Source organism: Falco punctatus (assembly GCF_963210335.1).
Source record: "Falco punctatus genome assembly, chromosome: 10".
NCBI lineage: Eukaryota > Metazoa > Chordata > Aves > Falconiformes > Falconidae > Falco > Falco punctatus.
The window spans coordinates 8,548,248-8,572,021 of record NC_137590.1 but is presented as its reverse complement, the minus strand read 5'-3'; the positions used below and the strand labels follow the sequence as shown (position 1 = coordinate 8,572,021).

Here is a 23,774-nt window from a genome sequence, read left to right as displayed (position 1 = left end):
ACAAAGCATCCCCAGGGCTGATGGATGCTCCTTAGTCTCCTGACTTTAGATGTTCAGCAAAGTCAGAACAGGTCACTGTCTTCAGAGTGGTCTCTGTTACCTATTGGCTCAATTTCCTAATAGAAATACTTAGGACATAATTTTTAGAGGTACTGGGCACTCCAACATTGTCTGACATATATAGGTTTAAAGGTTTTAGCTTGGTGACTTAAATTGTTGCCTACTAGGATTTTGAGTTCCTAAGTGAGCTCAGCACCTCATGCCTTTGGTAGTTTGAGATCTAAACTACCTAAAGGACTTTAAAACATCCCTATAGGGACTTTTGAAAATGACTGCTCTCTACTACATCCACACTCTTAGTATAGGCTCATTCTATGCAGGCCATCATCATTTCAGGCTTTTTTCTTTTAGCTTGGCATGTATTGTTGAGGTTCCCTGGATGTGACCTTCGCAGTCTTTCTGCATTTTTCAGACCAAAGCAAACCTGTAATAAATCTGGTCCTGCAGGGATAATTGGACTTGGCCAGGGCCATATGGCAAGATGATGGTATAGCAGAGACACAGCCTCTGGAATCCCACTATCCAGTCGTCTTCTCTAACTACTAGGTCATGCTTTTTCCTGACACTTTTAACGCAGTTGTTTTGTAGTGGTAGGCTGTTGATCTTTTCTGCAAGCACGCTGACAATAATGAAAGTACTTAGAAAATCCTTAACGTTTCTGGGGTAGTGTCACAGGCGATTTGTGTTTTGAGTATTCCCTTCTTGATGGTTTTGATGTATAGTGCTTTGAGGACATGGATTTTTTTTTGTTTTTTAGCAGAAATGCTATCTTTATTTTCTGCTCTTTTCTTACAGGCACACCCAGCTTCCTGTTAAAGATTTTGGGTAGGATAGTACCACAGATACTGATTGTTTTATTTTTGCACCTCACTCTGGAGCTATATTGAAATATAAGGGAAGGATATTTAAATGTCTTGAATGAAATCCAGATTCTGTGAATCACAAGTTTAGATGCTGATTTCAATTGGGACACACTTTAGCCAAGAATATGCATCTTATTTAAATTCTGTTTTCCATCAGATATCTATATTATGATGTTAAATTCATGGAAAGATGCCGATGGGTTTTGGGTCTATTGAAACTACTATAGCAAAAATGCATCATGGGACTTGAATTGTCACCTAGTTGGAGATCAGTGACTTCTTCCAAGAGTTTGCTTAACTAATGGAGATGACCTGTTTGCTGTTGGGCTGCATGGTGTTGAAGAGGTTTATAGTTTACCCAGGCTACATAGATTACAAGCAGGACAAGGAAGAAAAGTTGCAGGGTGCATCTATTTGCATTATTTCAATAAGGAGGAGTAAAATCTTTTTTTGGTATGTAATTAAAGTAAGGCTTCACAGCTTTAGTAGTTATACTCTTAGTATAACCTCTTAGTAGTTATACATCCCCATTTTCCAGAAAAAAAGCCTTTCATTGCTGTTGATTTATAAAACAACCCCCTGCCACACACACACAGTATTTTTCCCCAGCACAGTTTGTTGGGTTTGGGCTCCTTCTGCCTGATACACCTACATTTGTATTTACTGGTCAATTAGTTGCTCTGCTTGCATGTGCAAAAGCTGATTTTCCAGGATGCAGAATATAAAATAGGCTGTGTACTGAGTGGTAGGTTCCAGTGTATGATACGTGGCTGCACAATCTGTGGGAGCCAAGTAAAATATTTCTTTTCTATATATAGTCACCTGAAGTCCAGCAGCAAAGACACTTCTGAATCTTGTGCTTAAAACTAACTTAGTTTTTAAGAAGCACTTTTTCCTTCTTAATATTGTAGTTACTTTTTTAAATTTCCATACGGTTTTGCAGAAGTGCCAAATGCTTTCTTGGTGAATTAAAAAGAAATCTAAAAAGACAGAAAGAAAATGAAACGGCATTTTAAATATTGCCATTTTATGAGAAAAAATTTTCATCCTTTTGTGTTTGAAGCAAAGACTGTAACTTTCACACTTTCTTTGCACATACCTTTCCTGTTCTTTACAATTAAGGCGAAGTCTAATTTACATGGCCACTGTGGTTAGATCTCTTATTTAAAAGGGACTGACTTTTAGTCTGGCATAAATGTGTCATGTTTTATTTGGGCCACTAAGATGATAATATAACTGCATTTTGCAAAAGGCAGTGACTAGTCTTTGACCTGACTTACAAGATGCATGGACCTCCTGTGACTCTGAAGTCTCAGATCAAATTATCAGCATTTCGCATGTTTTGTGATCAATTTAGGAGTGTTATTTTTTGTGTACTTATTTTTAGATAACATCAGTTGAGAAAAGAGGGGGAAAAGTAAATCTAGTGCTGGATCTGAGCAAACAGAAAGGTCAGCGGTTAAGTTCTGCCTTATGTATTGTATATGCTGAAATGTCCTTTTAATAAATTAAATCAGAAAATGAAAGAGTAGCTGAAAACTGTAACATTTGGCCTTGCAATATAGGTCAAAGGTTACCTTTTTTTCTCAAAAATGGTTTTGCAAATCTTTTTCAGAGCTGATAGATACACACCTTAGCTGGATACAAAACATTATATGAAAAAGAATGACTGTGATCTTTGATCCAAGCAATCAAAAAGAAAGGTAATTGGTATTTTTCTGCCTTTTCTCCAGCTGTGTGTTTCTCTTAACCTTTATTTATTTATTTTTTCAATTAAAAAGTCATGCCCCTTTTTATTTGGCTTAAAGGGTTTAAAATCTTATTTAATTTAATTTTTTCATTCTTTTTCTTCCCCATTTGTGTACCACAGAGCTGTCCTGAAGTAGCTGGGGGCTGGTGGGCAGGGAAGGAGAGATGGGGTTGTGCATGCTGGGCTAAAGCATCCTGACGTTCCCAGGCAGCAGCTAGAACCACGTTAAGACCATGGTTTGCCTGGTCACGTTTTGAGGGCACCCTAAAAATTCAGGGTTCAACTTTCCTCCCCAGTCCCTGTTGTGCCATTAGTTCCTCCCTGCGTGTCTCGTGTTTGCTCTGCATGTAAAAACGTCTCTTGGCTGCATCAGCAGAGCAAACATGGAATATTGCAGGATCCCTGCCCGGTGCAGGGAGGAGCCCGCTGGAGCTGAGCTTTGCCTCCTCTGACAAGACCCTCAGCCTTGCAGGATCCCCAAAGGGCACAAGACCCCAGTCACTGCCACGGGTATAGTGCTGTGACAACATTGACTTCACTGCTGTTATTCCAGATACATATGTGGAATAACACTAGTAAAGTTGTTACTCCAGCGCGTGTGTGTGTATGTGTGTGCACGCATGCATATGAGTGTGTGTGCACGTATATAATCAATAACAAAGAGCCTGACTCATTGCCAGCTAAAATTGGAGACTGTTTTCTGTCTCTGGACTACTAGTTGAAGCTCGGTATTTAATACAACCCACTATCATCCCACAAGTGAATATACTCCAGATTTCTATCTGAGAGGATGTGAATTAGAGTCTTAAATGTCTTTGAGGACTGGAGCCTGAGAGACTGACTCTAACCCATCAAAGCCGAGTGATTAGAGGAACACAGAGATTCTCCCATGATTTCAACCAGCCTCTTGCATTCAGCTAACTTGGGAATCCCCAAGCACTGGGGCAGTTGTAATACTATGACAGCAGTATCTAACAGAGATATGCTGAAGGGATTCAGGCCTAACTAGGCATTTCCTTGGTCCGGATAGCTGACGTCAGCTGTAATTTCAATATCCTTTTCTATGATTTAAGCTTTCATTATCTTTGTGTATGGCCTTATGGCCCCATTTAATCATTTCGCTCTCATTAAACGGATCAATAGCAGTGTGCTCTAGAGCTGCTGCATGCTAGGCACCTTAAATAACAACGTTTTATTTATTAATCACATCATCTCCATTTCCTCTGGGCTAGAAATGAGCAAATAATGAGAACTGATGCTTGAGATACATTTTAACCATGCTACCAAAAAAAGACAGGTGGGAGTTCAGAACAGCAAGTTCAGTGCATGATCTCGGCTTCTTCTAAAGTTTAGGTATCTCTCAGTTTGCTGATTTTGTTCAACCTACTATTGAAACCCAGATCACTGAGATTACACCCGGATCTGGATCTATGTGCTCCCAGATCTGGAGCAGATCACGAAAGGTGTGTGATTTCACTAGACTTAGTCCGGAGGTGACTCTGACCTGAGAGAGAGATGCTTGCCTTGGGATCTATTCCTGATACATTTACATATTCATTAGATTTAGGGGCTCTGGTTGTAGATGAGGGCTTTTTGTGCTGGGACAATCATTGACTTACACATCTTGCCCTTAGAGCTGCCAGACTAATGTTGCCCAGCTTAAACTGCACCTAACTTCCCTCACCATTTGAATTTAGGCGAAATTCAGGGTGGCTACAGGCCAACTGATGAGAGGGAGCTCTCTTGTCATCCAGAGGTTTACAACAAAAACCCAATTTGCCACCCGTAAGAGCTGGCACAGAGAGAGCCCAGCTCTCTGAGCACAGTCCTGCAGCCCGTCTATAGGGTTAATGTTTCATACTGTTCCCCCCGCAACTTTTAAGGCTTGTCAGGTTGTAATGCCCCTGTAACTTCAGCCCACAAACCCTACTGCTGACCTCCCATGCAACACATAAGGAGGGAAAGTGAAGTTTGCGGCTGAGTAAGCTTTTTACCACGCCGTCCAAGCTGCCTGGGGCTGGCGAGCAGAGGGCCTGCGCTGGCTCCTGCTCTGCTGGTGCTGTGCAACAGGTTCCACTTTGCTTAAAGCTCAGGCAGGGAAACAGAACCAGAACTGGACCCCTCAAAAGACTGTCGGTTTAGTAAACTCCATTTAATTATCTACTCATTTTTCACTTTATATTTAACCCTTCCTAAATGAAGGTGACGGTTGGCTCAGATATTTCCACGCATGGTGGCTGTATTAAATGAAAGGAAACTCGTGCACAGTATTTTTTGGTACGCTGGCTGCTAAAACAAACGTGTTGATAAATAAAGCGGCCCTCAGTCTCAGCCCACTTGTTTTTAGAAAGGAAATGACCCTGTAAGAGTGGGTGCCCACTTCTTTTACCTCACTGCTATTTTTAGCTGAGGCTGTGAAAAATTTCCATTGAAGACCTGCTCCTCTCATTTCCTGGGTAGAGCAAACAGGAAGCTCTTAGCTGAGCTGAAGGAGGGTTTTTTTTGCCTGAAAGTGGACCAACCTCACCTCCCACTGGTTGTTTGCTTACACTGCAGAGCAGCAACACATTAAAAACGCCACATGTGCTTTATTTGCAAGAACTAGCCCAAAAGGCTGGTAGAAGCCCGCTGGTGATGGTGGCAGGTAGAAAGTTGGGCAGCAGGAGAGGACAGGAGTTCTGCTGTCAGTGGTGCTTTTTTGCCTCTGTCCTCTCCAAGAGGCACCAGTCTGGTTGAAATCAGGCATTCCCTGCCTGGAATTAGAAAGAGTTAAACTCTGGGCTGTTAGTGGTGGGATTTTTGAGCACGGAGGGATGGAAACTGTCCCTTCAGGAGATTTCACTGTACGCGGACATGCAGAGGGCTGCCTCCCTGCTCCTCCCGTCAAGCACCTGTGCCACGCTCTGTGTGAATACTAAGTTCTTGAGAAGTATATCCCACCACAACAGACATCCGTACAGTAATAAGGTGGAGCTTTGCACAGAACATAGATTTTACTTTCTCAAAGGTAAATTCCATTGCACATAGAGTGGAGGGAGATTTCAAATTACTAGTTGTAGCTATTGAACACTAATACATGTGTTCCCCTTCCCAGAAGCAATAAGAGATTGGGCATCAGCTTTTTTAATTGTGGGAAGTGGTGAAACACCATGCTAATTATTTCTTTTTTCATATTTATCATATTTCGTGTTAGAAATGGGCCTAAATATGGAGAAGTCTTACAGCTGCATGCTTGAGGATTAATCAGTCTTGGATGAGGGTCATCTTCGGTTTCAGTTAGTCCTTGTCTTAGCCCTTAAATGTCAACAGGGAGAAATCATTTAGATCTGGGGTCTGAAACCTTAGAAAATTTGGTCTTCTGGTTTTAAGGCAAATTTGCAAAGTAGACAGACTGTTTCAAAACTGTGGACCCCCTTGGTGAATATAGTGCCAAGGACCTGCATGTGAAATGGAGCCCCGAAACAGGCAGTTTTGGAGTTTTGCACCAAAATGCTCATGTTTTAGGTCTCTCCTAATGAAAGTGCAGCCTTTACAGAATTGTCGTTCCAGGAGGTAGCAAAGGGTGCTTTAGGGAAATAACTGTGAAAGGCAGACAGGAGAGAATGGCTGTTGTATGTAACATGTAATATTGTTTTGGTTTTTTGAACAGAGATCAAAATTCTTCAGTGTCGTCTCTTGAGCTTTATTAACAGGCCTGTCCCAGCCTCTCAGGGTATCATAGCGGTGCATGGAAGTTGGCTTATGCTACGATCTACAAACAAACTAGGATAAAAATTAGAGCAAATAGAGTCTACAGCAAGATTTAAAAAACAAAACAAAACAAAAAAACCCCAACACAGCAACAAACCAAACACAAAACAGTCAACACTTTTTCACCTGAATTACAATCTCTGTGTTTTCAGCACTGTCCACTGTATTTTCTCCAAACCTGACCTTTTTCTTTTCAAAATACTCTTATTTCAGCCTAATGAAAATGTTAAAATGCTTAGATATGTACAGATTTTTCTTTTTTACCTCGGGCGAAGGAAATGTCTGTGAAAGAGGGAAGGTGTTGTGTATGTAAAGGATGTGGCATGTACTGGACACATGGTACACTCTCAGTTGTGTTTTTACGGTACTTAAAGCACACTGAACACAGTGTAAACCACCTCTCTCCGCTTCTTCCCCCTTGCCTTCAAAAAACGTGTAATCTGGGTCAATAGGACTTAAAGTCTTAGGTTTTAATAATATTGTGTTACCAATACAGAGGGGATTTTTTTCAGCTTAACAGCAAACTGCTCAAGGATTGCTTTTACTTCTTGTGATTTTGAAAGTGCTCTAACATTTCTTCCTCTTTCTTTTATTTCACAGTTAATGAAATTATCAGGAAGGAATTTTCTGGACTCCCTGCCAGAAATCAGACATAGAAGAAGAGATTTGTGAGACAACTTTTACTGAATCCTTCCATAACTGACCTCTTAGATCCTTCCAATGCCCCTGCAACCTCCTGCTTCCTTAACTGTTCATCTCAAGGCACCAATTCAATGCAAGGAACAATGTATTGGCATCAAGCTGACAGCCTTGACTAAGCAACTTGCCACCTCTCTCTGTAAACATCAAGAAGGACACCCTTCCTTTCGTCCAAAGATCATATTGTTCTCATGTAACAGAGCATCTGTCTGAGGAAACTCTTCAAGCCTGCTGCAAAATATCTATCTATGTATCGATCTATCTTAGTAATAAGGGAGAAGTGATAGGTCACTCCTGAACACTGCACAAAGCAAAGGAGGTTATATATTAGTGCTTATTTGGGTGGGGTGGGAAACGGGGGAAGAAAGAGTAATATATTCCATAGAAGAAAAATGACATTTTGTGGTTCACTAACAATGACTTGCCCTCAGGTCTCTTAAGCCCTTCTGAGAAATTTTGAAGTTGTAGGAAACTGAGGCAACCCAAGCTTGCTTGGCCTTTAACCGACCTGGGATCAAAAGCCACTTTTTTCTGACTGAGCACTGTGATCAGTATTTCAAACAGTAGATGTCAGCTGAATTCAGGAGCTTTCTTCATTTTTCTTGTCCAAGTGGGTAGGAATTGAAGGAGAGGGATGCTCACAGATAACCAGTGAAAAGAGAAATTCAGCAGTTGTAACGCCTGTCCCAGGGTAAAATAAACCCAGATAAAACAGAAATTAATATATAGGAGTCACAGTAAATCCAAAGATTTTATGATTGATCCTTGTTAATATTTAGGCAGTGTATGAACACATCTTAGTTATTTTCTCTCTAAGAAATTGTTGCTGTTTCTTGTCGTATAGAACCTGCTGTTGGCTCATAACTTGACTCATTTAGCAGCTGTAATATTTAACCACACAAGCTGCAGAAGAAAATAATTGCATCTTACAGAAGCCATATGTTCCAGAAAAAGTATACGCTTATTTATATTCACCTTGTCTCTTTAGCTTTGCAAAGCTACCAGCAATTTCTGGAAAGGTTAAATTTCCATGTGAGTTAGTATGTTTGTATGTTTTGCTTCATGTGTTAGAATATACTGTACTGACACATGCTTATCATGATAAAAGATAACCGCTGCCATCTGCAGTTGTACGGCTAGCAAGTTTATAACATTTTGGTGTGTCGTTGCTCCCACAGTGTGATAAAAAGGCATCGTGAATGGATAATCAATGTACAGGAAAGGATATCCATAACATCGTAGTAAATACATAGTAATATTTCCTAATTTTGTAAATGAGGAACACTGATACTTTTAAGAGGGCAGAGCCTGAGCTCTGTTCTAGAAAAAAACAGTGAAACTATGCTGTTTTCAGTTGTTTCACAGTAAACTTTGCTGAATACCTACGTGTCCACATGCTTACAGCAGGAATTAGGTTATATGAATACAGCAGACCAGCAGAGCGGCTGCATAACTGGTTCCCCAGTATTGCAAGAAAGATCTTGCACAAACCCTGCAGAGTATGTGCTCATTTCAACAGAAAACATTTCAGGAGCATTGAGAAAAATACATGTTCTGCCTCTAAAAGTTGGTGCTTAAGTTCTGCAAGGTCATCTGTCAGTTTTAGAGTGGGAGACAGAAGCATTAGACTCCCCAGAACACCTGACCTGACCGCCTGTTACCAGCAGAGGTGAAAATGGCCAGGTTTATTGCTGACTTTTACGGAAACAAAACTGAAGCTCAGACTAGCTGAAATGACTTCTGCACAGGGGAATTATTGATTGTTAAACAGCACTCATACAGTACTTTGACTGGCTCACATGCCTCAAATAAGCTATTTTGGACTGTTTTAAAACTGCCACTTCGCCAGAATCTGACATATACTATGGATTTTTAATGCAGTCTGGTGTTTTGCATCACTTTGAGCAATTCCTCAGGCCAAAAGTTGCCTGTCAGAAGTTCTTTGCTGCATCTGAGTAAAAGAACAGACCGAATGTGTCTGCCGGTTTCACAGAATTCGTGCTTGGAAGTATCAAAAATGAACATCTAGTTTTCTCTGAATGAAACCTGTGACATATAGGAGAAATTTAAAAAAAAACCATTCACATAAAACCCCAAATAACTGACAAGCTTTTCTCTTACTGGATTTTAAATAGATTATCAAAGAAGAACATGAACGTCTTTTCAAATCTGTAGATGCACTGATGTAATCTAAAAGTATTGCTGCTTATTTAGTGATTGTCGATAGCAACTGCTTGTCAATAGTCCTCTGTATACAGATAAGTGGCTGATCTTGAAGTCAGATAACCACACACCAAATCCACTCACAGTCCTCCTGCAATGTGCAATTGCAATATGCATGTTCGTGATGTGGACTCATGTTTATTTTTAATTTTTGCCACTATCCCCCACTGATCATTTAAGCATCTTTCTCCCCTTTTTACTGTAAGGCATAATAAATGTGCATAGCAGACAAGAAAAATGTGGACTTATAGCAAAGGCTTTTCAGCATTCAAAGGGACCCAGGCAGGGAAGCTCCTGAGCCCCTGGAACACTCCAGCAAAGCTACTTTGCAGGATGCACCCATGAAACATGCGCTCTTTAACCAAAAGACAAAATTTCCACTGCTTTTTTGTGTCCCTTTGGGCACTTTGCTGTAGAGAGGGGGAGAGGGTTATTTTATTTTTTTTTTAAATGTGCTACAAGTGCTTTACTTGTGCTTGCATTAGCTGTATTTCTTCCTCATTTTTAATGCATAGGTATTAATCTGTATGTGTGTTTGTGTAGGTGCATATACATGCATATTTTTATAATATAACCATATATACCTATATGGCTGTATTATATAAATATGATGATATACGAACACACACAACCCCATTACAAACTTGGGTCACGATCCTATAACTGGCTCCAGTCAGCCAGCTGTCTGCAGGCACATGAAGCCAGCTACTGGATCGCGGGGGTCATAAGATGTATATAATATAGACTACATTTTAGTGGTTTTATTTACAGCTACATGAGGTCAGGCTGTGCTACTCTATTTGCTTTTACATGCAACTGTTAGTCAAATAATACAGCTTTAACCAACTTTATATTTATTTCTGGAGAAAAGGAGTATCCTCAGACATAGCGTTATGCATTGCTGTCTCTTTTTAAAAAGAAAACCAGTATGTTAAAATTATATAGCTAGGCTGAAGAACTTCAAAATATACAGTACTAAATTATTTCCTGTTCTTGCTGAGCAGTGTTTTTCCAGTATTAATATTTTGTTACTTAGTACAACTTATTTGCGCTCTTTCTGTAGAAGCATTAGCTTAACCTTGGAAGAGTTAATACCATTTTGTGAGTAATTTGTTCTCACTTTATCTGGAAGATAGCCATATTTGCACATGAGGAAATACTGTCTTTCCTCAGTTATCTGAATGTTTCACCACAGTGCCTTCCTGCCATTGTACCAAAGGCCTCCAAATATATTGTCTAGAGGGTGAACAACTCTAATGCATTTTTCCATCAAAGTTATACCATGCAAAGTACATGGGGCTCGTTGGAACTCAAAAGTTCATCTCTTTCTTTTTTTGTGTGTGTATGTGCATTTTTTTAACTTCCATTTTTCCATCCAAGCTTTGGCTGCAAATACAGGATGAGCTTCTATAAACTTCTGCATCAAATATATGAATACGTAGAATAAAATCATCATTCATGATATGTAAACAGTCTGAGAGTGGAATGGGAGTGGACAGATATCAGGATGACTTTTTTTTTGTCAGTTATGAGCGTTGGAAGTACAGTTTGGCAGGAGAGTAATTGCTCATGAAGATACTTGCAATGAAGTATGAAGTCCCGTTTTTGTTTTTCTCCATGAGAATGAGCAAAATGTAAGATCTGAACAACAGTGATGGAATGAAGTGTCTAATGTATGTGTTTTTATTGGTAGAAAGAATGTAGAAGAGCCATGGTTTTTGCACTTGCTTTATTTGTATCCATGTAAATATGTAGCACTTCCATTCTTCTTGTAGGAATACGGCATTTTCTGAATGTAGAATATTTCCAAAACCAGCACTATGTTATTCTCTATTGTATAAAATACTGCTGCTTAATAACGTATCTAAAACAGTTCTCAGATTAGCTAGCATGTTTTTAAAAGTATATTTTGTAATCCATATCTTTACAAAAAAGTGTCTATGCTTTTTGTCTGACCAAATATGCAACACCTTTTGGATTAAGGATAGTATTTATAAAGGATCAATTTTCATTTTCTAAGTGTATTAATTTTCTATGCAATTGTTGTTGAATTGTTATTGTTCTAAAAAGAAATATTTGATAAATTTTCCAAAGACTTCAAAGACAGCTTTAAACGCTTCAGAAATATGTTTCTAAATATTTCAATCTGACTTTTTCCACTGCATTTCTTTCCAAATTGCTACTTAATAAGGAACAGTTATCTGCCAGATGGGATTCAAGAAAATTACTCTCTTAATTTCAAATTGTAAGTTGATTCAGATCTTCATAAATTTTGCACCACTTAAAATCATCAGATGTTCCAGTTTATGTGCTTTTCTAAGTGTTTGTTATTTATATTATGTATTCCTGTGCAATAGGAAGAGACACCGATGTTGGATTTAGACTGGGTGAATTCCAAATTCTCCAGAAATCAACTGTTTTCCTCATCGTTTACATTGCAGTGTTTTCTTACCTGTAAATGTAAGGCATCTATTTGCCATCACACCTGGAAAGTTATAATTCTTTATTCATCTCAGTTCAGAAGGAATAATCCACTTCTTTGAATGTTTGACATAAGATTGACATCTGTCTTTAATGTCTGCTACTTTATAACTGCAGTGGGTGACAGCTGGTAGCTATTTGCTCAACTACCAGCCAGTATCTAATCTATTACAGTCTGTTAAAGATTTGTTTAGCCATTTTCATTGTTCCTGGAGTACAAAAAAAATATATAATATTGGTACCCAACTCACATTGCAATAAATTTCAAATGAAGGTGCTGGTACTGTGTAAGATCATATAGGCTGCAGATGAGTGGTTATCTGGGAAAAGCTAGTAATTTGAGGTTTATTTCAATAACTCTCAGAAAATAGCAAAATCGGGTAGAAAGTTCTAGAATGACTGACTCACAAAAATGAGTAATGATTTATGTGTCTGTAATAGCCCAGAAATCCATGGGTGTGTAGTTGGAATAATCAGTTATTCCAGGATTAAACTGTCTTTATTTTACTGATGCTGATCAGTACCTTACTACACAAGTAGTGTGGTGAGACCTGGCAACAGAGAATCAAGCTACAGTTCTGTCTTAATAATGGTGGCCTAATTGGGACTTACATATTTGTGTGTACATGTGTGTATGATTATGTGTAATTATGAAGTGATCCCCTCCTCACAGAAGTCCAAGACTCCTTGCTGAAGTTCTACCCTTTATGTTCAGGTAAAACCATATGTTAATAAATATGAGCGAGCAATTGTCGCTGAAATCATCCTGGCAGATGTCTTTTTAATCAAGCTGTTCATTCAGAAACCTAACTTTAAGAATCGGAAAAGGTTTTATACCATTCACATTCCTACAACAACAATGTTAACCTCCAATGTAATGATTTTTTGCTATCTGTAAAATATTTTTATATATTGCCTGTACTATGGTAGTTTAGCAATAAATGAAAGGATATCATCTGCTGCATGAGTGTTTGGTCTATTCTTAAATACCATTATCACCTTTGATAAACTAATATAGTCATCTTGTCCTCATTCCTCATCGCCCTCCTAAATACTCACAAGAGGGGTGTGCATAAGGATTTCAGAGCATGGAGCACCACTTTGTTAATGAGATGCCCAGTACCCCTTTGCATCGAGAGCCCATTCCATTTCTGTAGATGAGATAGACTGATACATGCAGTGACAGTTTTATGAACTTCTTCACTTTCTCTTACTATGTTCCCTCATTGAATTTTCTATTCCCGCCAGCACCACCCAAATAAAAAGCACTAAACCATCTGCATCAACAGGTACTCCAGAGTTTTGACCTGGCTTAATTAGTAGCATTAATTTCTATCTGTGCAAATGTCCTTCTGTATCAATATATGCTTTTTAGAGACTGGGTGTGGACTCCATTTAATTTTTGTTCATCCAAAGCTTAATTCTGCATTTCTCTACTGGAGACACAAACAGATACATTTTCATACTGCTGTGCTGGAAGAAAGCCCAGAGCCCATTATGTCTCAGTAAGAGTCGAGTTTATATAGCATACAATTAAAGACATTTACCTTAACAGAATCAATATTATCCTTTGCGTTTAAAAACACAGAATTAAAACCATATTTGATGCATGTTGGACACAGAGCAAGGGCTTTGCTTTGCTTTGCTTATTCACAAAAGCCTCAGAGCAAGCACCATGTGGAAGTTCTTAACTCCCAGTACACTGTACAAAGGCTGGGAAGCTCATAAACCAGACAGGCTTCGCCAACAAAGAAGCTGTTACTGGCTAGGAGAGAACATTTTATGATGAGCAAATATATGGCACACAGGAATTTAGCTTTATTCAGCAACAGGAAAATTTAAGTAACTTAACCTGGAAATTCCACAGCTAAGGGCTGAGAACTTGAGCACCTGACTTGATACTCTGGCTTTAATTTATGTCTTGGGTCCAAATGAAAAGACTACAACAGCACCCCAGTTCCCCAACCCAGGAAATTTCCTGGATTTTGTAGACTTAACTGACTACTTTATACCTCTTCAACACAGCTGGCTTTTTTTCCCAGTTTTACTTTTCATGGTAGCAGCAAGGAAGAAAAAATTCGTGTTTCTAATGAACATCTGGGTTTTGTGTGAGAACTCTCTTGCTCGCGTGCTCCATTGTGTAAATACGCGATTTACAAGTTTGGTTGGGGTTTTTTTTTTAATTATTTATTTAAGTACAAAAGTAATTTACTTAATTTAAGAAGCTGCATTTCAGCTTCATACCAGATTCTTGTCTAAATACATCATCACTGGCTTGCTCAGGTGGCCGTGCTCCACTGGGCTGCTGCGAAGGGAGCCTCGCAGGGACGATGAGCTCCCACCCAATGCTGTCCTTGTCTTCCTGATCCCTGCTCACCTTGTGCTTTAGCTGGACCATCCTCTCCTGCAAACAGCTATCACCTGGGTGAACTCATGTTGTAGAGGGGCTCGAATTATTTTTATTTAGGGAAAAGAAGACCGCAGCACAGGATTTGAGCTCCTCCTAAACCGAAGGGCAAGGCTGTTGGTGCAGCAAAATTGCTGAGGCTGTGAGGAACCGAAAGCCCAGGGAAGGGGGAGGCAGAAAAGGTGGGCAGGGGCTGCGCTGTCAACGAGTTGGCCATATCCAGGCTCTAGAGGTGGCTGCAGCACAAAGGCACCTCTTTATTCAGTAGACTGTAGGCCCAAAATTGTAGCTGAAATCAAGCGGGAGGGCACGGAGGCAGAGCTGAGCAGGGAAGGCAGGCGTGTGAAACACAAACGTTCTCTATCTGTTGCTCAGAAATAGAAAAATATAAATAGTAAAAGGATATATTTTTTTTTTTGAGCATGGCAGTCTATTAGCTAACTACTTGTGAGAGCTCAGCTCTGCTCGGGAATTTTTGATGAAACGGACTTTCAGGCCAGGGGTGGGGTACGGGGAGCAAGCCCCCAGCACTCACCACACCAGCCTTGTGTTCTTCAGCAAACAGCTAAACACATACCAGCCCGTCCTCAGCCAGCTGCTGCATTTCGGCATGGCTGTGGGATGGTGTGCAAGTCAAGCAGCCATTTCTAGGTGATAGTAACTGCTCCGAGGGCTAGGCTGTGCCCTGGGCTCCGGGTAGTAATTGCAGCTGAACTCTGCAGCCCCTGCATTTGACACTGACCCTGGCTCCTTGCCTCTGGTGAGGTGGTGAGACAGCCCGGTCAGTGCTGGCCCCACGCAGGGAGCCCCATCACCCCCCTGAGCCCTCTCCTCCGGCAGCACCACGAGGAAAGAGCAGAGAAAATATGACTCAAAGGTCCCCCGGGAGCAGCCCGGGTCATCCACCACCTTTTGCTGAGAACAGCAACTGGGAACGCCTGGTCAGAAATACAGCTGGAGGTTTGGAGCGGGTTAGGATGTCACATTTCGGAACCTCTCTCCAGAAAGCCACAGTGACTGCCTGCACCCACGAGCCCTCCCGGCCCTTGGTGGGGGCCATCGGAGCAGCAGCAAGCGCGCAGCCGAGGGGAAAATATTACAGCCCCTGCCCCTGCAGAGCAGAGCAGAGATTCATGCTGTGATTTTGTGGCAGGCCTGTAATGATAGCTTAGGAGTAATCACAGGAGTAAAGTTTGATTCACATTTGTTTTGACAGATAATATCAATGACATTTTGCCAGCTCTGTGCTTCCCCCCCTTTAATTTACATTTTTTCTGCAATGATGTCAGAAATTGTCACAAACCCGTGTGCCTTAACTTTTTACACCAGGTGAACTCAAGGCATCAAAAGCCATCAAAGACTCAGGAGTATGTGTGACCCCCACCCAGCCTTACGAGAACAGACCTCCTTATGCCTTATTGCCTGATTCCTTGCCAAGTTTGCCCTGATTTGTACTACAGCTGAAGCCTCTAACGCTGCCCTTTGTATACCAAAATATGTATCTGCCTCTAGCTGAAAGAAAAATTACAAACTGGCTGGAGAAGGATGAGCAGTCAGTGGTGACGACCACACGTGTGCTGCGTGGCAAGCGAAGGGACGGGACTGCAACTCCCAGCAAACTTTCCCCATCTCAAATTAAAATTAAAGGGTTCCCCACATAAGAAAAACACCTATGGGAAATGGGGCCTTGTTAGCGTCATTTACTTACCGTGAGAGCTCTGAAATGTTACTGTTAATTCCCAAAGTTTTCCAGGCTTATTTATGAAGTGGCTTCGATGTATGAAGTGGCTTCAATATGTAAAGTGGCTTCAATGCGCAGGCATCCCTAACGCCTCCAGCCAGCAGCACAGCGGTCTGCTCAGGTGTTGTACGGGGACCTCAGCCGACCACAGCTCTTGGGCCCCCCAGAGCATGACCGACGGGCCGTCGTCTGCATCCTGCTAGGTAAGAGCACATGAACACATCACTCATGGGAATGTATGTATTTTCTATGCCACTGGCTACGATTCAAAGTGAAGCTTCATTGACTGGCAGGTTATTTTTCCTTGGAGTGATGCTAAGGTCTCAGCTTTGACCCGCTCCGTCTGGATACTCCTGATATGTCAAATACTCGGTGAGGCTAGATCACTGGTGAGATGGATAGTCCTGAAGGTTTGAGGTGGCTTGAGTAAATTTTTCATGGACTCTTTATACAACCTTATTGAAGATGAGCAGTATCATGAAAGCCTTCTCAGCTGCCTGATTATATCAGCACGAGCAAGCCACTGAAACCTAAGCCCAACAGATGTTTAATTTCAAAGCTTTTTCATGTTAGCCTTCACTAAAGGAAAAGGTGGGGAGAAACCTTTCTTTTCTGAGTTGAAGTCTCCAGTGACTAGCTCAGCCTACCGTTAGCTTAGGGGTGCCTTTCTTCCCTTTTTCCCTACACTTTTTCCCAGTTCTAAACTCAAACAGTTCTGTAAATCAGGATTTGTGCTAGTTATCTATACACGGCTCTTGCAAGAAACCGTATTGGCTTCATTTACCTTTAAAAAGGCCATTAACATAAGCAATAACTGGAAAGAATAAATGTAATTGAACCATGCCCACACATCTTAACATTTTCTAGGCTTTTACAGGGAATCGGGGTATGTAATACTTCGCCTCACAGAGGCACTGCTCCCTCTAGGCTGCAGGCTGGGGACAAAGCAAAGTTTATGTAAAATTTGCTCTTTAGGCTGCATGGAGGGTTGGTGGTTTGGTTTCCGCTCCCCCCCCACCCCCACCCCCTAGCCAGAAAAAAAGTATGGGGAAATTCAGCAAAGGGTTTGTTGCAGCACAGGATATCACTGCCATCTGCAGGGAAGGCTGGCTCACCGCTGCTGCACCGCTCCGCGGCGGGAGCCACCCGCAGCGACCCTCAGAGCGCAGGCACAACTGCAGCACCGCAGGCAGCATGAAACCCTGGCCATGGGAAACACTTCCCAGGTGGGTTCAGCAGTTAGGGGAGAGGGAGGCACCATCACATGCTGCACCCTTGCACATCACAGCCTTGCACACTGCACCGGTGTACACCACAGGCTTGCACATCGCACCCTTGCACACTCACCCGTGTACACCACAGCCTTGCACACTGCACCCGTGTACACCACAGCCTTGCACATCGCGCCCTTGCACACTCACCCTTGTACACCAGAGCCTTGCACACTCACCCGTGTACACCACAGCCTTGCACATCACACCTGTGCATGCCGCATCCTTGCCCGCTGCAGCCTTGGCCTGTGACCGGGCTGCGTTTGCTGGCCAAGGAGTTTGCAGCTTCCCCTGGACCTCCCTACTCCAACACCAAAAGGCAGCGAGAAGCGCCGCCAGGTGAAGCACTGACCCCCCAACAGACAGACACACACACACTCGCACTTTTCCAAGCATGGGGCCATTTGCCAGCCTTTCAGAGAGAGACACAGGCAGGCAGACACCCCCACCCTCCCCTCCAGGGATTCCCAGACATCTCTCCCCAGCTCTGGCAAGGCTACACCAAGACTAGGAAGCATTTCATGATTGTGAAAACTGTTTTGTCTGGAAAACCCTTGTTTTCCAAGTCTTCCATGCAGCTTGGTTCACCTTGTGCTGCCCAGTTCCCACATAAGAAAGCAGGGAGTTCTGCTGGGCTGATCTCTGCCACCGTTTCACGCACCGGACAGTGGATGGTGACCGTAGGTGACACCTTTTCTATTAATCACAGCAGCCCTGGATTAAAACCAGTATTTGCACAGCTGTTGCAACAGCTACATGACTTTCCAGCCGTTTTCTTCATTCCCCAGCACTGCACACTCCTGGTTTTGACTCCAAGAGCCGATTGCCCCCTTTCACACCTGGGAAAACCACATCAAACCTACCTGGCAAACAGCAGGAGCCGGCCCGGGACCAGCCACCACCCCCAGAGCCGGTACGGAGACCACAGCGAGGATGGAGTGTTGGCCCCTATATGGTTTGATTCCTACCCTCTAGAATATGACAAAATCTCTGGTTCACATGACAGGGAGTGGGTCTGGCAACAATTAACCATTGTTTTAATTATCCCTTCATTCTTTAGAAACAGGTTAAACTAAACATGTAATTTTTACAACTGAGGAGCTGCATCTAAAGAAGGTCCATTTTGTGCTAGTTGCAGGCCAGGACTAATCCATTTTCCTAAAGTTGTGTCAGACAAACCCAGATCTTGCTGGCCAAAGTGAAGCCCTCTGAAATAAGTTTAATGACAAAGGCTTAGCTGTTTTACCCATAGTGAGATCTCCATCAGGAGAACTTAAGAAAATAAGAGTGATCTGGTGGATGAACAGCAAGTCTGAGGACAAGGGTGTTTTGGATTGCTTTTTAGGGTTTTTTTTCCCAGAAATTATGCCTGGTAAGCATCATGACTCAGTAGGAAAAAAATGTATCAACAGAAATAACAATGAGGCTTCTCCCTCCTCCAAACCTGGATGACACATTTTGGTTCAAATATGTGATTCATAGGGTTGAGCTTGAATGTGACTTTCCAGAGGCTGACTCTCCAAGGCATGGCATCCAGAAACTGGCTGCTCAAAACCTTTGAACCTACCTCTAACACAGATGCAGACCTACCTGGGGACTTGGAGCCCATCGTGTGTTTGATGAGATCTCTTCTACACCCGTGGGGGTTTTCTTAGTTTCTGAAACAAACATTTAAAATTAGCCAGGGCTTCTTAGAAAAGATGTTAGAGATCTCTGAGACCCACACGCCTCTAGCCTGCAACGAGCAGCACCTGATGGTGGCTCACTGGCTCGTCTCTGAGGAGCAGAACCACCTGAGGGTGATGAAGAGGCCAGTTCACTTCTGCATGAGTCATCTGCTGGGTGTTTTACAAGCAATCAAAGCTGGAGGCTGACCTGTGGAGCTGAAAGTTAGACTTATGTATTCAGCCTGACCATCGCTTTACCCAGAGCTTTTTTCAGTGGCAACGGAATCCAAGAGCAACAGAAATAGAAGAACACTGAAACAGTATTTCTAGACATAGCAATGAGAGAATAGCTGCAGGTTAAGATGTCTCTTTTGAAGACAGTCACGTGCTTGTGACTATTTAGCAGGACAGTCCATCTGGTTATGTTTTTGAAGACATGGTGCTTTTCTAGCCAAAAAACTCCTACACATATCAGTGTATCCAGTTTTCCACATGGAAACCTAAGCCAGAAGACCCCCTGTGCTCACCGTCAATCACAGAGAAATCAAAACACTCCAAAATTTAAACATTTTAAAATTACAAAATTCCTTGGTTTTATCCAGTGCTTTTTCACCCACACAGCACAATTTTCACAAGGAAATATTATAACCTTGTTTGTACAGATGGTGAAACCGAGGCATGGCGAAGGGGCTCATCCAAAGTCCCAGCTCCAGTAACTGTGATGATAACTTGAGACAAAATCCAGTTATCAGAAGTCTGAGCCCAGATCAATGCCCATGTGCCCGCTCCCCCAAATTCATGAAGTCTGAAGTAGCTGCCAGCATCTTTTACTGAGGAATAACCCCAGCGAAGACTGGGTGCTGCAGGTGAGGGCTGGCTCACTGGAAGGTAAGCAACTGCCGCACTCCATCCCATGGATTCGTCTGGCATGGAAACCGCAGATCACAGGTTGTTACTGTTGGCACGGGCTATCTGGTACTCCAGAAGGAGAAACACCACCCTGTTATTCTGCTGTCCTTTGTTTCTGATTTATGGATCCCTCTGAAGCACAAGTTAAAGGTATTCACTTCATTTATGGTATGTGGTAGAAAGCGGGTTTTCAAGAATGGCCAAAATACCTTCTACATTTGCTGCAAAGACAGCAAATTCCACGTTTATTTCCTCTTCAATGAGTACAAGATTTGCATACTAATAAAGAAGTCTCTGAGTAGCTGTTATGAGTAGAAATTCAAGGTATATTTTCTTCCCTGTAACAACATGGTTTTGTTAATCACTGTTCAAACCCAGATCTTGCTATTTTAGAAGCTGGGATTACACTCCGTGTGTACTGACATTATACCTGGTCATTGAGCCGCTTCCCTCGCTTCTCCCCACTGGCTTAGGGATTACTTATTTCTTCTAAATTCTCTTCTGCAGGATGACAGCTAGCTGAATGGAAGCCTCCACTCAGTATGGGAGACGCTTTTGCAAGTCTCTGATTTGGGTTCCATAAAATAAGCCAAATTTTGAAGGGAGCAGTGGGTACCCCATCACACTAGCATGTTGGAAAACATACGGCAATAGGTAATATATTTTAGGGAGTAAGTCTGTATTCATGAGCTGATATGAGTGGACTTGCTAATTCTGATCCCGTTCATATTCTTTAGCTCACATTAGAATTTACCTGTCTTAATAATGCTCCATAACTTGGCATTTTGCACTTCTCCCTCTGCAGTACTGCAGCTGACCAAGGTGCAGAACCTCTAGATCTGGATGCTCGAGTTAAAATTCATATGAATTACAGGTGCTTGTTTATTATTTTAGTTGGATTCTGCCTCTTGACATGCTTAATGCCATCTTTCAGTTGCTACTTGCCTTTACACTTGTTCTGAGAGCGCAGGGGTTGTTTCAGTTGCAAAAATTTTATCCATCCTGTTGCCATGAACTCACTCAAACGGTTTCCATCTGATTTAATATTATTTCAGGCTTAATCATAGTAAGATTTTTCTCTCAAGCTATATTGCGGGCATTAGTCCAGTCCTTAATGAAGAAACATCAATGTCACAGATGCATCAATAGTCCCAGCTGGCAGCAATTGCAGGACCCTTGGAGCAGGGAGGAGCGTCACCCAAAAGTGAGGAGTCTCAGCATGGTGAGGCTGCATGAGCCTCTCACTTTGCTGCAGACCCAGCCTAAAACCTATCAGCACTGTAGGCAAATTGAATTTTGTCTGTTTAGGATAAGGGGTTGGGTCCAGCTGTGTTTCCACTGTAGGAAGGAGAAGAGGAGGCTGGGTGTGAGATGACACAACAGGGAGACCACCAGCAGAGCTGGCTGTGCCACCAGGGCTCTGACACAGGTGCTGGGGCATCAGGCAACCTGCCTCACTTGGCTTTGCCCATGCCTAGTCCTGCCCCAAACCATCCACAAGAGATTCACTGGCACATGCCAGACAAGCTTCTCGCTCTGGCTGTCAAGCTGGGACCCATCATCTGTGCTGTGCTTACCTGGAGCGTTGTTTAAAGCCTAGTTCATTAACCTGTCCCATTTTTCCTCTTCATCTTTATGCAATTTTAAATATCCCTCTTTAGAGCACTGAGTCTCTGAGGCATACAAACCTCAGCTGCGTAGTCAATATAATTTCCTCAGTCATGGTGTTGCACACCAGCAGGCACAGAACCAGCCCGCTGATAGCATCGGGCCAGTATTTTCCCAAACTTTTTTTTTTCCCCTTAGCTGTTAGAAAAGAAAAAAGGGGAAGAGGGAAAAGAGTTCATCCCACGAATCATATTTCTTGGTTGCTGAGAGACTTCAAATCTCCCTAATGAATAAACAGAGTGCACTTAATTTTGTTTATGAAAACAGACTTATTGTGATGGCAAAAAGCATGAGTCAGTGCCCCGAGTGAAGGGGAGTGCAGCAGCTGGAGACACTCACCGAAAAGCAACGCCTCAGAAACCAGAACAACTCTCATCTCGACCAGCGCCAAGAGATGCAATTTCTCCTTTAACAAAAACCACCAGGATACAGGGAATGGGAGAAGGCTTCCTCATGGCCTCGCAACCGGCTGTTGGGCAAGTATTGCCATCGCTATGAAAAAGCTGAGAATTTGTGAATGAGCAGTGGGTGCCAGCTGGCACCGCACCCCCCGCACCCAGCCCAGCAGCACCCCAAGGATGCTCCTGATGAAGTTGGCCTGAGCCTGGCTTATGGGTTTGGGCTCCTGGGCAACAACTTCAGAGCTGCTGCTGGTCCCTCACTGAAGTACAGCGGAGAGACACGAAGGCAGGCATATATTTGAGCCCCTCAAGGAGGATGAGTTGCTGGCTCCAAGAAGCATGTTCTCTGTCCATCTCTGCATCTCCTCTGCTGTTTGTTGGCTTTTATTTTGCTTGGACGAAATGAGCAAAGTGGGATCTGAAATTATCCCTGTGGCTTCCCAGCATGGGGAAGGTCCTGAGGCCTCAAGTGCACCAGGAAGGCTGTTTCCTTAAAGAATTTTGCTGTATGTATTCACCATTAGACTTCCTTCCCATATGCATTCCCCATCTTCCGAAGGGGAGAGTCACGTACAGAATGCACACCACCAGTGCCTTGAAGGAGCCCCGAGGTACCAAACATGCTTTTTCTCCTTGCTGCAGTATTCAGTGGCATGTCACCCTGCCACCAGCACCCTCGCAGAGCAAGGCTGATTAGCTCTTCATCTAGTCCTCAGCACATTACTGGCACTTCATAAATAATGCCAGCCCTTCCCTCAGATCATGGGCCTTTTGTTTTCATTCCTCAGTTTCACTGATGTAAATCTGCCATGTCTGCACGAGGCTGTGCCATGGTGATGAATGATCCTGAATAAGGACCCACTCAGCCAATTTTCACTGTACAGAGTTTCATTGTGCGGAGGAGGGTTAACACACAGGGCTCTGTTCAAACAAAATGAGGTAAACAGAAGTTCAACGCTTTTCCTTCCTTCCTTAAAAAAAAAAAAAAAAACAGCCCCGAAAAAAAAAAAAAACCCAAACCATTTTCTGAAGGCCAAGCATAAAGGAAGGAAAGAGATTTTAATTAAAACCCTAAAATTACTTATCCTACATTGGTGCCTAGGTCAGGTCCACAGGTGAATATAGTGGATACAAGCACAAACCATATCAAGAGGGTTTTAGGTGTCGCAGGGAAGGCAGCAAGAGATAGCACTACAGGCACCGCAGAAGCAGCTCAAGCTAGCTATCCAAGCCCCCGAAAAGTGTCCCCCAAAGGCTGAGACAGGTAAAGGTTTAACACTCTGTGCGTGCATAAGGCAGAGAAGAGCCCGTGGCTCCGCAGGCTGGTGTCAGCTCCCCGGGGGTGGGGAGCGCCCGTGGATTTCCGTGGCTAAAGGCTACACCTGGGCTGCAAACCCCACCAGCTACAGGCAGCGGGCAGGCAGTGAGGCCAGACCCCCGGGGTGTGACCGCCACAGGCTGAGGGGCCAAGTTCGTCCTCTGGAAGCGGCACCGCTAAAGGGAGCAGGGCTGTAGGGATGCAGCAAGGAGGCTGCGGGGCTGGGGGCTGCGGGGCTGGGGGCTGCGGACCTGTAGGCTGTGGGGCTGGGGGCTGTGGGCTGCGGAGCTGGGGGCTGCAGAGCTGGGCTGCAGGCTGAGGGACTGGCCTGGGGTCTGCAGGACTGGGCTGGGGGCTGCGGGACTGGCCTGGAGGCTGCGGAGCTGGGCTGGGGGCTGCAGGGCTGGGGGCTGCGAGGCTGGGGGCTGTGGAACTGGGGGCTGCAGAGCTGGGCTGCGGGTTGCAGGACTGGGCTGGGGTCTGCAGGACTGGGCTGGGGGCTGCAGGGCTTAGGGCTGCAGGCCGGGCTGGGCTGCGAGGCAGACGGGAGCAGCACCCAGCCCCGC

At 43.3% G+C, this 23,774-nt stretch overlaps 1 protein-coding gene and 1 long non-coding RNA gene across 8 annotated transcripts in view; one reads left to right on the top strand and one right to left on the bottom strand.

Annotated features, from left to right (window-relative positions):
- NFATC2 (nuclear factor of activated T cells 2) overlaps window positions 1-12,788 on the top strand; it is a 104,585-nt gene extending 91,797 nt beyond the window's left edge. For 6 of the 7 annotated variants that reach the window (XM_080404233.1, XM_080404235.1, XM_080404234.1 and 3 more), the window contains exon 10: window positions 7,024-12,788. In XM_080404233.1, coding sequence (XP_080260359.1) covers window positions 7,024-7,079 — 56 coding nt within the window. In that variant the 3' untranslated portion in view covers window positions 7,080-12,788. Of the gene's footprint in view, window positions 1-2,538; window positions 2,627-7,023 lie in introns of all 7 variants that reach the window. The other variant, XM_080404232.1, reaches the window with a different exon arrangement.
- LOC308070401 lies at window positions 12,062-23,404 on the bottom strand. The gene is made up of 2 exons (XR_013930731.1): window positions 18,836-23,404; window positions 12,062-16,173 (listed from the first exon to the last, which is right to left on the bottom strand). It is a non-coding gene; the product is annotated as an uncharacterized lncRNA (long non-coding RNA).
- Window positions 23,405-23,774: the final 370 nt, after the last annotated feature.